The 14,726-nt window shown below is 42.3% G+C and overlaps 1 protein-coding gene across 3 annotated transcripts in view; it reads right to left on the bottom strand.

Moving 5' to 3' along the window:
- GLIS1 (GLIS family zinc finger 1) overlaps nucleotides 1-14,726 on the bottom strand; it is a 282,680-nt gene that overhangs the window by 114,730 nt on the left and 153,224 nt on the right. For 2 of the 3 annotated variants that reach the window (XM_075002723.1, XM_075002722.1), the window contains exon 4: nucleotides 7,091-8,192. In XM_075002723.1, the coding sequence (XP_074858824.1) occupies nucleotides 7,091-8,192 (1,102 nt within the window). The remainder of the gene's footprint in view (nucleotides 1-7,090; nucleotides 8,193-14,726) is intronic. The other variant, XM_075002724.1, reaches the window with a different exon arrangement.

A 14,726-nucleotide genomic window follows, 5' to 3' on the forward strand; every position in this document is an offset into this window, starting at 1 on the left:
CTTAATTTGCCTAACTACAAACTTTATTAGTGGTCAGGATGTTATGCAACCCTTAAAAAACCCAGCCACAACAGCTGATTTGACTATGTCTTATGACAACGAATTTCACAGGTTGAGTACACACTGTACTGGAATAGTATTTCCTCTACTGATTCTAAGTACACTGAGTTTATTTTCATAAATGTTTTCTGGTTCTCTCATTAAGAGTCCATAGTAATGCCTATATGCCTGGGTGATTGGTTTGCATAAACCTCGCAGACTGACTGGTGTATAGACAGCAAATGAACGGCCTGGCTTATGTTTTAACTATGCCCTCCCAACCTCTGAATAATCTGATCAAGTCAGCTGAAATAAAGACCTATGTAAACAGAGTCGTCTTCTTTATAAAATGAATAATTCTTATGGAAGCCCCATGCAGTACTTACAACTTTCCTTATCACCCTTCTGTTGGCCTCTCCAGTTTTCTGTGTCATTTTCTGAAGGTAGCACGACAGGAAGAAGATGTTAAACGGTGGCTCTTATTTTTTTATTCATGTAAACATAAAGAGAGCGGCATCTAGCCAAACCCTAGGTATCTCAACACCAACTAGAGTAACACAGTTAATTACCAGACAACTGCATAACAGCCATCAAAATTCAACCGCTTGTAGAGTTCTCATAAGTCAAACCCACAGATCGCCAACCCTATTAAAATCCTCCCTCTGCAACAGACAGATCAACAGATGCAGGCATAGCCTGAAGGTCAACGAACAGTAGCTATTTTGCCCTCTAAGAGGGAATCTGTTTCCAAATCTGAGGACCTTCATAAAAGAAGGGAATCCAGTGTAAGAACCCCTCTGCTGACTGTATCTATGGCAGTACAGCTGGAGAGCTGAGTTTGTTCTTCAAGGAGGTAGGTCCCAAGCCTTTGAGGACTTATATTCTGCACTACAGTCTCTCTCTTTAATGCACCAAAGAGTTTCATTTTCTTTTTAATTGCCTCTGATCACTGCACCAAAACCCTCACTGAGGCAGAAACACACATCACATCTAACCCATTTGCTTCACAGGCTCCTGCAAGTTCAGAGCGCAATGATAAAGAGCATATAAAAAGTTCAGATTTATACACATGCAAAGGTAAATGTTCATGTGCCATCCTGCTGTCTAATCTTTCAGTGCATTCAAGAATATCTGTAACATTCCATAATCTGCAGTGGTTTTAATAAACAAATAAACTTAGTATCATCACCAAACCACTGACTTGCTGTCCTCTTCACCACACAAAGCTCTTAAGCCTCCATTTCCTCGACAGCGCCAGGAAGTGCTATATAGGAGAAGCAGACAGCAGACTCAATAAAAGAAAGGGGTTCTGGGAATGTGGTTATACTCTTGGGTTGAGTGAGTGTTTTTTCCCATTGACTTTAGTGGCAGGCAAGTTAGTCAATACCACTAGCATTTCTGAAAATACAACCCCTGGCATCCATACATTACTCTTCTGTGCTCACACAACACACTTGTTTAGAAATCTGAAAACACTTTACAAACATGAATAAATAGTCCTCACAGTACTTCTTTAAGTGAGGTCAGAATTAGCTTCATTTTACAATTGAAGGACCTGAGATACAGAAAGGACATGGAAGTGAGTTTCCTTAAAATACATGCACATCAGTGCATTGCGTAAATCAGGTAACTGCATGCATCAGTGGAGAATTTCCCTGCTGAAGAAGGGCTGTCTCCTATATCAGTGTTTCTTGAACTTTGAGACCACAGAACACCAAACAATACAATTTTTTTTGTGGAACACCTATGAAAATTTTCTTTAAAGAAAAAAAACCTGTTGTCAGACCAAAAAACAAAAACAAAAATACACCAAAAAACTAAAAGCCAAACAAACCCAAACTGCAACATATACAGCAAAAACAAAAGGAAGTGAAGCAGAAATGAAAAGTAACGTTGTACCTGATTTTAACAACAGAAAATACAGATCATCAGTGTACAATACCAAAAAGCGTCAGATGCTCGTGGCACACCGGTGAGTTGTTCACGCAACACCAGTGTTCTGAAGAACATTGGTTAAGAAACACTGCCCTATATGATAGGTGACTGGAGCTATATCCTGCAGAGACTACAGTACCCAGCACACTTGCTACATATTGACCAAAAGAGATTCCTCTTTGGGTGCTATTGGCAATTGATCATGATCTGCTGAGACTACAGTTTTCTCACTGGCTGGTGGCTGTGTGAATTGGCTCAGAATACTACACCTTTGCTGAGTGGGCAATCAAGCTAAAACGCCTGATTAATTACCAAAGCTCTCAGGCCCTTTTGATGCTTAAAGTTTTAAAAGGCACATGAAATTCTAAACCACCGATACAAAATACGTAAAGAGAGACGGTATAGCAGTACAGACATTTATGTAATTCTGTGTACAGAGAACTGAAACGCAGACTGCAATTTTAGAGAAGCAGATGGTTAGCTAATGCGAGGTGGTGGCACAAGATCTGGGGCCAGGAACTTGTGAGTTCTAATGCTGCCCCGGTACATATTCTTTAGGTACTTTTAGGCAGTTTGCTTAACTTTTGTGCCTCGGTTTCCCTATTTGTAATGTGGCCATAATAGTACCTGACCTGTGTGATCTGATTAACAGGATTCTATGTTTAGATTAAAAGAGCTTATTATTAACACTATATGCTTCCCCCGGCACCGTACAACAGCTGCATCCAGAAGCCCCAGCCGGGCCAGGCCCAGAAGAGCATGCAGGAATTTAACATTTCACAAGTTTTGGAGAGCACATTGTGCGCCCACACTGCACCCTCAGGCCAGAGCTGCTCACTTTCCTCAGAAGGACCCCAGGGTTGAAGGAGTTCCTTGCAGTTATAGCGGGAAATCTTGCCCCTGCGTGTCCCTCCCCATTTTGCATGCCCTTGGCTTGGTCTTACCACAATACATATTGTACATACATAAAATAAAAGAGAACGTCTACTCTAAAGAGCTTGCAATCAAAGAAAGATGCAGTACGTAGGTATAGGACACCACAGGGGCAGACCAGAGAAAGCGAAAGAAAAAAACAGGTTACATAGTTTGCTTCTTTAAGATACATGAACTAGAGATTTTAATGAATGACAGACAAGCCTGTGAAACCATCACCATCAGTGAGTGGGTTTTTACGGAAGTACTGCGATTTATGATGCCTATAAACATCAATGCATCACATATGCAGAAATAAGATTTTCATATTTCTCTTCAGTCTTAGTTCCCCAAGTTTGAAAATTGTGTTACACACACACACACACCCTTGTCTATTTTTTATGAAGTTGCCAGGAAGGACTGAGAGAGATGACCCACAAGTGGTTTTGTCCAAATAAAATAATCTTAGGCCCAAAAAGATTAAACAAGCAGCCACATATTTACATTCTCAAACAGGGACTTAGGAGATCACTATTATTTCATACACCCAAATGCTGCTCGAACTAAAAAGACAATAAAATATGCAGCTATGAGAAATATTTTCTAAAATGAGAAACGTTTAAGCTTGCTAATTTTTGCTGTCTCAGACAACCAAAATTCCAATTGTCTGGGACATCAAATCTAAAAAAGCATGACATTAATCTTCAAAAGTTGAAGTCTTAAGTACATTGCATCATTATTTTTGTTGGATATATTTTTGATTATAATGCAGATGAACCCCAAATTTAATAAAACTAAAATAACATGAGTTAAGTATGAAACATAACAGGATATTGCAAAGAGATTAGGTAGCTTCCTTTAGACTACTTGCAGAGCTCAAGAAAAAAAAATCAAACACAAGGAACACAATGAAGAAAAGACATGGTTTACTTAGACTATTTAACTGAATAGGAAAGCAGAATACAGAGTACAGGTTTTGGCAACAAAATATAGAAAGCACAAGAAGTACCAAAATGTAAGGAGTTCCTCTATGGTGGATGTCATTTTGTCTTTCAACCATTGAAGGAGATGAAAGAATCATGCTAGCTAAATTTAAACCAGCTGTAATGATGAGAGTGTTACAGTTGGACTGGAGGAAGCTTACCTCATGAAAGTATTGTGGAAACTGCTGTTGGAAAGATAATAAAAGGATTAACTGCCGTTTTAGTGGACCATTTACTTTTCAATCAAAATGTCTCATCTATTTCCTGTTCTCGAGTGGCCTGAATTCCAAAATTCCTTTGTCTATTACAGTACATGGTAGCAAAGCCTGTCATAAGAAATTAATAATTTTACATGGGGGAAAAAAAAACGTTTATTTATATTGATTGAGTGCTACTTGTGCTAACCTACTCAGCCAGCAATCTTGCTGGGAAAAGAAAGAAGAAAATCAACAACCTCAGAAAGGAAGAAATGTGCACACTGAGTAACTGTAAGCAATGAAAGAAAATCCCCACTACAAATACCAGGAGTCTGGAGATGTAAAGTTACAGAACAGGGCAAACCAGCAATCAGAACAAAACAAAATTTAAGACTTAAATTGATGGAAAATGAATTGCCTTATTAATTTCCAGAGTTAACAGAACAGTTATTACCCCATCAAAAGATAACCAATAATGTAAAATGACATAACATCACAGCACAAAGAAAACCCAAAGAAATCTTCTCATATAAAAAGTGGAATGTACTTCAGCAGGCAAACAATCCTTCTTTGAGGATAAAAGTTTTAAGGAGATGTGTCTGTGGCTTAAGATCTTGCACAGCTAGATCAACTGTTTTCAATAGCAGGAAGCTAGACTTTCAAAGATGCATTTTTAATGTGCCCAAATGTTCTGGTTTTCCTTTCACACTGGAAACCTGGATTCTATGATTACTACCTGCTGATAGTCACTATTTTTGTTTTGGCTATGTATGAGGTTAACTGTGCGTGTGTTACGCTCTTAATTCTTTTGGTAGCTCACAGGGTGGAATGAAAGATTACACTATCAGCTGGAATGAAATAGAGCTCGATACATTTTACATACCAAGACTACATACATGGCAGCACAGTGTGCCCAGCATGTCCGAAAGGCAGGTTTTCGTCAGGCTTCTCAAAACGCTACGTTCTTGGGATCTTGTCAATAGCCTATTATTTAATGCAGACTAGCAAAATGACTGAAAGGGGGAGATTTTCAGTATTACATTAAGTAACTTCTGTGGTATAGAGAGGCTTCTACACAAACCCTGACTGGAGTATGTAACATTAGAAATCTGCTGTGCAATATCTGTCAAATATGCATCTTAGTGAAAAAGGAGAAGGGTCTTCATCTTCTGCTGCAGTAAATCTAGCACTCTTCTGTATCTTTCATGGTCACAGAAAAACTAACCAAGTTTCTCTGTTTTACAAATTTTCCTTTTAAATAAGCCTGAAAGAAATGAAGACAGGAGATTGTTTTCATTTCTTTGTAAGTGATTAAAAAGCCAGTTCCACTGAGAAATCCAGATGGTTTAGCGGTTTCATTACATTTTTATTTATAAGAAAGGAGTTTTCATTACTCTTTTAACATTTATGGCAATAAAAATAACCGTAAGGAGTTGAAATTCCTCCATGCATTTACAAGAGATGCTGATGCTACTTATGAAACCAAGGCAAAAGGTGATCATTGGTGTAAGTCTCTTGCTTGATAAACTAGACACACAAAGTTGTTTCTCTTAAAAATGTTCCATTTTACGTCATGCAACTAGAAACTGATGTTTCCTACTTGCATTATGTCCACCATTAACTCCCTACACATGCTTATGCAGACTACTGATTGAATAATACTAATATAATATACTAAGGTAACAATATTAATATATCAAAGGCAAACGAAAAGTTGTTACAGTTATACAGCATTATTTGCAGGCAAAGCAAGAAATGTTGCATATTAGTTTTCCTCCTCTCCAACCAATTGTTAATACTTGACACAAGGCCTTGAGACACATCCATTACATATTGTATATACACACACACCATGGATTTTATCGTGGCCCAACCCTCTTATGAATATTTCCTATTATAATATTTTGCTACCAATACAATAATGAGGGATAATGTGTCAATTGAGTACTATTACTTGCTGATGCAATTATCCCTTTACTTTAAAAAAAAACACAGCAGTACACAAAGAATGCTTTGAAAAGCTTGTAGCTTAGTTTGAAAGCTACCTCAAACTTGCTTTCAGGGAGGAGGGCCACCAGTTCAGTGGTTTGAGCATTGGCCTGCTAATCCCAGGGTTGCAAGCTCAGTCCTTGAGGAGGCCATCTGCGGCAAATCAATTAAAAAAAAAAAATCTGTCAGGTATGGTGCTTGGCCCTGCCATGAGGGCAGAGGACTGGACTCAATGACCTGTCAAGGTCCCTTCCAGCTCTATGAGATAGGTATATCTGCTTTACCTAGCCTATGCAAGGTCTCTCATTATCATGTGTGGACAGCTCTGTGGAAGTCATTAACTTTTATTTCAATTTGGCCACATTATGGTCATAGTGTGCAGATGAACAGACAGCGCTGTTCACAAGATCCTCTTTCTGGAATGCTGATGTTTACAATAGCTTGATCAGAGGAGAACAAAGAGTTTCATTTATTTTTCTAGAACACTATTTTGCAAGTTCAAAAAACAAAACAAAACCCCAAACCCTAACAACCTTAGAAAATCTTGTTAAGATATTCTGATTTTTTAAACCATTTTAAATCCTTAATATGATTTTTTTTTTTTTTTTTTACCTTTCCCAATGTTAACTCTCTGGCTTATTGTTCAGATGGAGGAATGAAAAGAATTTAATTAGATGTGTTTTATGTTTCTTTATTAAAAATGTCACCCGAGGCTCAGTGACCCTTATTTTACGTTAAATGACTTCTGCTTGCTTTGATCATCATTTTATTAATGCTTTAATGAATATTAAAAAAAATAAACGATTGTATTAAAAAGTTAAGTTTTCATATAACGGAACCGACTCTCTCTTCCAAGAGCTACACTATTTATTGCTCAAACATTTCCTTTAAAATTAAGTTCTTTCCCTGATTCTCCTTAGACCAACCCAACTACAGGAAAGTACAATAATTATGTTTGGAGAATACTGAAGAGAGCGAGTGAGTGAGCGAGCAGAGGAGCAAATTTCTGTTCAAACAAAGAGATTCCAGACTTACCATACACTTGTTTGGTTTTTCTCCAGAATGAACTCTCATATGAATCAGCAGTTTGTAACGGGCATTGAAAGGTTTATATCGTCGGACACAGCCTGCCCAGAAGCAGGTAAAGTCTTCTCCCTTCCTCTGGTCAATGTGTGTTTTTTCTAGGTGCCTGACCAGTTCATCTTGTTGGTCATAAGTGGCATTGCAGTCAATCCACCGACAGACCTGTTTGCCACTGCTGATCTCTTGCTCATCTCCTTCACTGGGCTGAAGGGACTTGGGCGACATAGGGACGTGTAAATGAGGCAACGTCCCTTGAGCCTGGCTTAGTGTCTGGTGTAAATGATAAGGCGGCGGCAGCCCCTGATGATGCCGAAAGACATCTGTGTTAGAGGAATAATCATCGACCGGTTCTTGTTTTAAGAAACTCACCTTCTGATTGCTGTGGGTGATGTCTTGTGGAGGCAGACTAGTACCATTCATCATAAGGTTAAGGCTCGGATGTTCCTCTATTTGCTGCATTTGTAGTGGATCACAGTCACCACGATCACATTCCGTGGAAATAGGCAAAAGGCATGCTGACGGAGAGGGAACACTGCAAGCATTCCCGGGCTGAGAACAAGACTGGGGACGAGAAGATTTCTGAGCACTGTGGTGACTGATCTCTATAGGATGAGCAGAAATGCCAGCTGAACTGGTTCTCAGTCCATTCATGCAGGTGACCAGCGAGGTCTGCGATGTGCGGATGATAGCTGTAATATCGATTCCTTCTGCCGAAGATGGCATAACAGAGATGCATCTTTTCTTCAGGTTGCTTGATTGTAGCCTGGCTGAATGCTGAGGGCTGCCAAATGACAATGAACCCAGGGAGGAGCTATGTTCATTATTAAACAAGTACGATGAAAGTGAATTTGTAAAGCTATTATTCGTTAGGTCTATTTCAGGATGCAAACTAGCAGAGGCTCGCAGCTCCATTCCCTCTGTAGTCCTTCTATGTGCAGAAGCCTCTGAAAGAGCCTTATAATCACCTGGGCACTCTTGCTTAATGTGCTGGGCCGGGTGACTTCCATTCATGCACGAAGTGGAAGAATCGACAGGGTCTTGAAACCTGGGAGACCTGTAATACAGTTTCATTAAATATCACCCACTGTGGCAGAATTTATTATTTCTATACAAGAGGCAACATTTATTATGCTCTTGAGAATGAGACCATTTATTCTCTGCAGCACATTGTCTGTCGCTTCCAACAATTAACTTCAGAAATCCCGTAACATTTCCTTTGTGGCCTTGTAAAGGTAGCATCATTTTACATGGGATTAATTTTCTACCGTGGGCTATACATTGTTCAGACAAACTCTCCCTCCCTTTCCTTCCCACCCCTCCACCCAGTACTGCTTGCAACCATCAATCACAACCTATAGGGTCAATGTATAGATTGGACCAAAAGTAGCGGAAAATTGTGGAGTTTAAGGCTTCAGCTATTTTCTGAGCTTTTTAAACACAAGCATTTTGGTCAGCATACACAGGAGAAGTGTTCTAGAGTTCTTGCAGTGGGGGCACTGGTTTTGTTCACACTCTAGAGACAGTCCCCATGACAAAATTCACAATATTTCAACTTAAAGGGTATATTTGAAGAAAATTGTGACCAGCTAAAAAAAGGAGGTAGGGGGACGAGGGCTGTAAATAAAGCTATACCTGGAACTGGGGGCCCCGGTACAATATACAATAATCACCAATTAGAAAAACCTGATAGTTGCCTTTGACCAGTGACTCAACCTTTTCCCTACTAGAGCACCCCCTTTTCATATAGCTAAGATCTAATAAGGCCCCTTCTGCCATTTGGTAATGAGGGAAGGATGAGGTAGTGCTGACTCCTTGGCATTTGTTCAAGACCCTACTGAGATGCAGCCCTGCCTCCCCCAAGTTAGGCACCCAGGGCATAGGTAACTAACTAGGGTTAGGAACACAAGAATTCCCAGATCAGATCCATGATCCATTTAGTCCTGCTCTAACAATGGACAATACAAATTTTCTCAGGAAGAATGGTCTAAAAAAATTCCAAAACAGTCCATTTTGAAATTACCTTATAGGCAGCTTAAGTTTTTTTTCCCCTTATAGCTTCTTCTAGGCAATTAGTGGCTGGCTTATGCCCTAATGCACAAAGTTCTCTTTCTCTTATAAATATTACCATAGCTCTTTTCCATCCCTGTGCAGAATAAAGTTTATGGGCACAGAAGCATGTCCAAATGTGCACCGCTAGTAGAAACACAAAAGCTAGCTGTTGGTGCTCTGCTAATCAGCTGAGCAGCATCTGAATCTCTGCTGAGAAGCCACACAAGCACACTTACTTACAGGGAACTTGGATCATCACAGATACAACTATGCCTGTATAACTTCTCACTATTAGCAGCTGTTTCCTAGATATTCTAATAGCTTATGGGCCTCCTGCTGGCCCTCTCCACGTGAATGAATTTCACACTAGAGAGGATTGTGGGTCATATTGCAAACACTAAGGTAATTCTGGTTATTTAGCAAGTTAAGGAAACCAGACTGGCAGCAAAACTGGAAGAATACCAGAGAGCAAGCAATGCATGTTTATGCAACATTATAACCAGATAATAAGGTGGCTACTGATAATGAGTCAAACATGCAGGTAGTGTGCCACATAGGTAATGGTAACATTTATGAGGTATTTTGCAGAATCACGGGATAAATTTCACTTACCTTATAATTTGACTATTTCTCCTGCATTCTGTTCACGAAACCATTTTGGCTGGGAGTAGCCTAACATTCCCATTAGGGGCAGCTTTCCAACAATTATGAATTAAAAAACACTGCAAAACGTTTTTAACCCACAGAAGGAGAGATCTGTCAAAAGGATGACAAAATGCTGAGGCTCTGGACTGGCAATATGCTATTCTAACCTGCGACAGGTTTACAACCCAGTGCCTTTTGAACAGTCAGCACTAGAGAACTGGAGTTCCCTACTTTCCATTGAGATGCAGAGCTCAGATCTTGTACTGTGACATTAACAAATTTAAAATGCTATTTTAAATCATTCTTAGTAGTTTCCATAATGTGTTGGTTATCACTTCTCTTCCTCTAGCTTTGTAATGTTGGTCTCATGGTAGCTTTGGTATCCGGTTTTAAAGATGACAAGGTTTAAATACCTAGTACATTTTTATCACCTCTAAACCATGTCTAACTCCATTTAAGGTGAACAGCTACACAGAGGTAGCCGTGTTAGTCTGTGTCTTCACAAATCAAAAGCAGGAGTCAGAATTTCCAGATCTGAAGAAGTGGGTCTGTCCCACAAAAGCTCACCACCTAATAAATTCTTTTGTGAGGTTTTACAGTCCTACGGGACTGCTTTTTTGTTTTTGAAATCCATCTGCCTGTAAACTATGCAGCATAGGTAAATCAGATGATCGAAAGGTTTGCCTTCTTTTGGAACAGCCTGCCTAGTTCACTTGTCACTCACTGCCATCTCAGACTCTTTATAAGAAATGTTGTATAGTACAGGCTGAAACTGGCCTGGGACTTTCTGGTTTGGCAACATCCATTGTCCAACAAGACAACTGATGTTGCTGGACTGGAGAGCCACTGAACCAGCGAGTCCCAGCAGCTAGGAGGGGCAAGCTGGAAGTTCAGGAGCCCAGCAAGGACTGGGAAGCGGAGCCTGTCTGGTGGCTGGGGGCCTGCACCCAGGAGCCTGTGCAAGGCCAGCAGTGTGGGGGCAGGGAGCCCAGCTAGGGCCAGGAATGGAGCTGGGCTGGCAGCCTGGGGCAGAGATCTTGGCTGGGATTGGGAGCAGAGCCTGGTGGCATGAGCTGCCAGCAGGGTCACCAGCTATGAGGGGAGCCTGGGACCCAGGCCAGTGATCAGCTGGCCGCCGCTGGAAAGGAACTGAATTCCCTTGGTCCAGCAGACTCCGTCGTTTGGGACCACTCAGGTCCTAAAAGTGGCAGACCGGGAAGGTTCATCCTGTAAACCACAACAGTCACAATGGTTCCTATTATTTAATCCATTCTGTTGTGGAAGTATAAGATGTGACATTGCACATAAAAGAGTTACATTGTAAAAAGAAATTAAATCACACTATGATACAATGTTACTTCTGACCTCAAGAAGGGGAAGTTATGTTGATACTGTGTGTAGGAATGTAGGGTGGGTTTGGATGGAGCCAGGTGTGCCTGGGAAAGCAGAAACCAGAGCAGTAGGTGCTAGACAGTAATTAATTAAGGTAACCAGGGAGTCATTGGCAGGGGATTGCTAAGGGTGATATGGAAATGAAGGTACGTAACTGGTCTCAGGGACTATATGGGGTGGGTGTGTGTCTGTTTTTTTCCTTTTTTTTCCTTTGTCTATTAACTTGCCTTCTTGATCTGTATAAATTAAGAGACCTGAGCCCTGGGAGGGGACTCACTTTTCTAAATGTATTAGCAGAGCAGCTTTGCTAATAAACAGAGTGGTCTGACAAATTGTGTCTTGAGTCTAACTTTGACACTGTATTAAGCCACATCACAATACATGGAGTCACAGGTTAGTGTAGTGGCAAAACTTTGGAAAAAAATCAGAATACACCTTATTAAGTCTACCTGGATGGTGTGTGTTGGGCGGGGGTTTGAGACATGCAAAGGGTGCAGTTTGCCCAGTCTCTCTGAGATGGTCCCCAAACCGAGCAGTGCTACTCTGAGCTGGTACACAAGGTCACAGCACTCCTCAGGTGTTGCCAGTTGGCCGTTCCATCCATGACAAGAGGGGTAGCTGGGCCAAATTTCAGTGAGCAGTGCTGCAACCTATTTTGGAAGGCTGGGGTGGGGGTTAGTTTTGTATTTTGCCCTGGGGCCATCCCCCCAAGACAAATCCTTGTGTGGCCCTGAATCTGCCATTGTAGAAAGCTAACAAAATCATTTTCCAACCAAAGACTCTGAAGACACCTTATATTACCTAAGCACATTACCAAGGGCACCATTTCAGGAAGGCGAGGGTATGGGGCAGCAGCTGTGCATACTGGGACACAGCTTGCTCTTCGTCCTCATCCCTTGACTATCAGGGAGTGAGGAGAAAGTGCAAATTTCTTCTCTGCCCTCTCCCTTCACTGGCTCAGAGTGAGGGGCCTGTGCACACGCCATGCACTTTCCTCTCCCTCCCTGACATTTAGGGGAACAGGAGGAAGAGCGAGCAGCATCCTGGTAAGCTGGGCTGCAGCTGACCCCTGGCTCTTCTGAAATGGCACCTGTGGCCCCAACCTGTGGAATTCCAGCTGGTGTTTTAGAACCACAGAAACGCAGGGCAGGGAAGGACCTTGCTACGTTGTCTAGTTCTGTCCTCTCTACTGAAGCAGGACTAAAGGTTATCTAGACCAGCTCTGACAGGTCTTTGTCTCACCTATGCTTAAAAACCTCCAGCGATGGAGATTCACAGCCTCCCTATATTTTTTTTCCTGGTGCTTAACAAGTCTTACAGTTAGAAGGTTTTTCTTTGTGTCTAACCTAAATCTCTACTCCTGCAATTTAAGCCCATTACTTCTTGTGCTGTCCTCAGTGATTAAGGAGAACATTTTATCACCATCTTCTTTATAACAACATTTTATGTACTTGGATATTATTATGTCACACCCACTCAGTCTTCTTTCCTCCAGACTAAACAAACCCATTTTTTCCAATCCTCTCTCATAGGTCATGTTTTCTCGACTTTTAATCATTTTTGTTGCTCTCCTCTGGACAGTCTCAAATTTGCTCACATCTTTCTGAAAGTGCGGTGCCCAGAACTGGACACAGTATTCCACTTAGGCCTTATCAGAGCTGAGCAGTGAAATAATTACTTCTTGTGTCTTCTTTACTACTCTCCTGCTAATACATTCCAGAATGTTGTTCACTTTTTTCCCCCAGACAGTATTGTTTCATTGTCAAACAGTTGACTCCTATTTAGTTTATGATCATTGTAACCCCAAATTCTTTTCTGTGTACTTCCTAGGCACTCACTTACCAGTTTGTATTTGTACAACTGATTACTGTTACTGAAGTGCAGTACTTTGTATTTGTCCTTATTGAGTTTCATCCTATTTATTTGAGGCCGTTTCTCCCATTTGGGAAAGACATTTTGAATTCTAAGCCTGTCCTGCAAAGTGCTTCCAACCGCTCTCAGGTTGGTAACATCCATAAACTTAAGCCAACTCTCTCTGCCGTTATCCACGTCATTTATAAGGACACTGAACAAAATGGATCCAGGTCAGATCCTCATAAGACCCCGTTCAATATCCCCTTTCTGCCTTCATTTTGAACCACTGATAACTACATTCTGAGTATGATTTCCAAACAGTTGCATACCCCCACCTCATTCTAGGTTTGTCTAGGCAACATTTTAGTATGTTGCTTATGAGAAGTTCATGTGCAGCTGTATCAAAGCTTAGGCCAACCAGATGTCCTGTTTTTAAAGTGACAGTCCTATATTTAAGCCCTCATACAGTTTTCTCTACCCTTTATTTATTTATTTTGAAAGAAAAAGATGAGCCAATTGTCCTGTATTTAGTCTCTCCCCCCTCCCATCATTACTGGAGAGTCCAGCTGCTGCCTGGATCTTTGCTTGCCAGCCACCTACCCACCAGTGGCGAGTAATAGGAGGAGGGGTTCTAGGCTGACAAAGGAGGTTAGCGTGCACAGCTGGTGACTGGGCACGGCTCTGGCATGTGAGGCTGGCAAGTCCCTCTGCTGGTATGTCAGTGCATTCCCTGCTGCGGTGCCTCCTCTTGGCCATTTCCAGGCAGCACCGGCTGCTTATGCGAAGACTGGTGAGCATGGGCTGGGGGTGACTGGGGATGTCACCTCTGCTGCCCACCCATTGGCTCTTTACACCAGCGTGTCCTAGATATTCGCCACTCGCCACATGAGGCAAATAGGACACCACGTTGTGGCGAATATGGCCTTAAATGCAGCTCCTCCTGAGAGCCCCACGTGGGGAGTGCTGTCCACCCACTCTGTGCACATGCCCCACCGCTTGGTGGGAGAAGCGCATGGTAGCAGCCCTGGTGGCGGCCCCAGCAAGTTGCTGACATGGAATTAGAATGAGGGGGGGGCTGGGGGTGCCTGGCTCGTGGGGAAGGGGGGTGTATTTATTTAGACTGGGGGGGTGGGGGAGATGCGGCAAATATGGAAAGACGACAACCATGAGAGTGGCGATCTTTGAATTCCTGCTGGACACCTCTGCTTTACATGCTTCCCCGCCCTCTGTCTTCTCGCTGCTCTACCCATCCACCCCCAAGCCCCGCTGCTCCTCCATATCCCCCCAGCAGGGTACGCCCTGCTCCTGGTACCGTGTGGTGAACAAGATCTGTTCAGATGGCTCAGCTACCACCCGCCTGGCTGGCAGGCTCCTTCTTCCCCGCACCCCAACTGGCTCTGCCTGCTCTGGCACCCAGGAAAAGCTCAGGACCCTCCGGTCCAGGGCACCGGCCAGGAGGAGCCAAGCCCTGCATGTGCAAGCCTCACACAGCAGTGGCCTAGGGAAGCTTTTCTACCCCTCAGCTCAGCTCTGGGGAGGAAGCCCTTTCCAGCCTGCTTGTGACTCGACCTTGACAACTCCACAGTAGCCACCCCCCCTCCCCCTCCCCCGCCCCAAGCAGGGGTACTTAGCACCTTCTTCACCCACT

Source organism: Carettochelys insculpta, chromosome 9, assembly GCF_033958435.1.
Source record: "Carettochelys insculpta isolate YL-2023 chromosome 9, ASM3395843v1, whole genome shotgun sequence".
In the NCBI taxonomy this organism is placed as follows: domain Eukaryota; kingdom Metazoa; phylum Chordata; order Testudines; family Carettochelyidae; genus Carettochelys; species Carettochelys insculpta.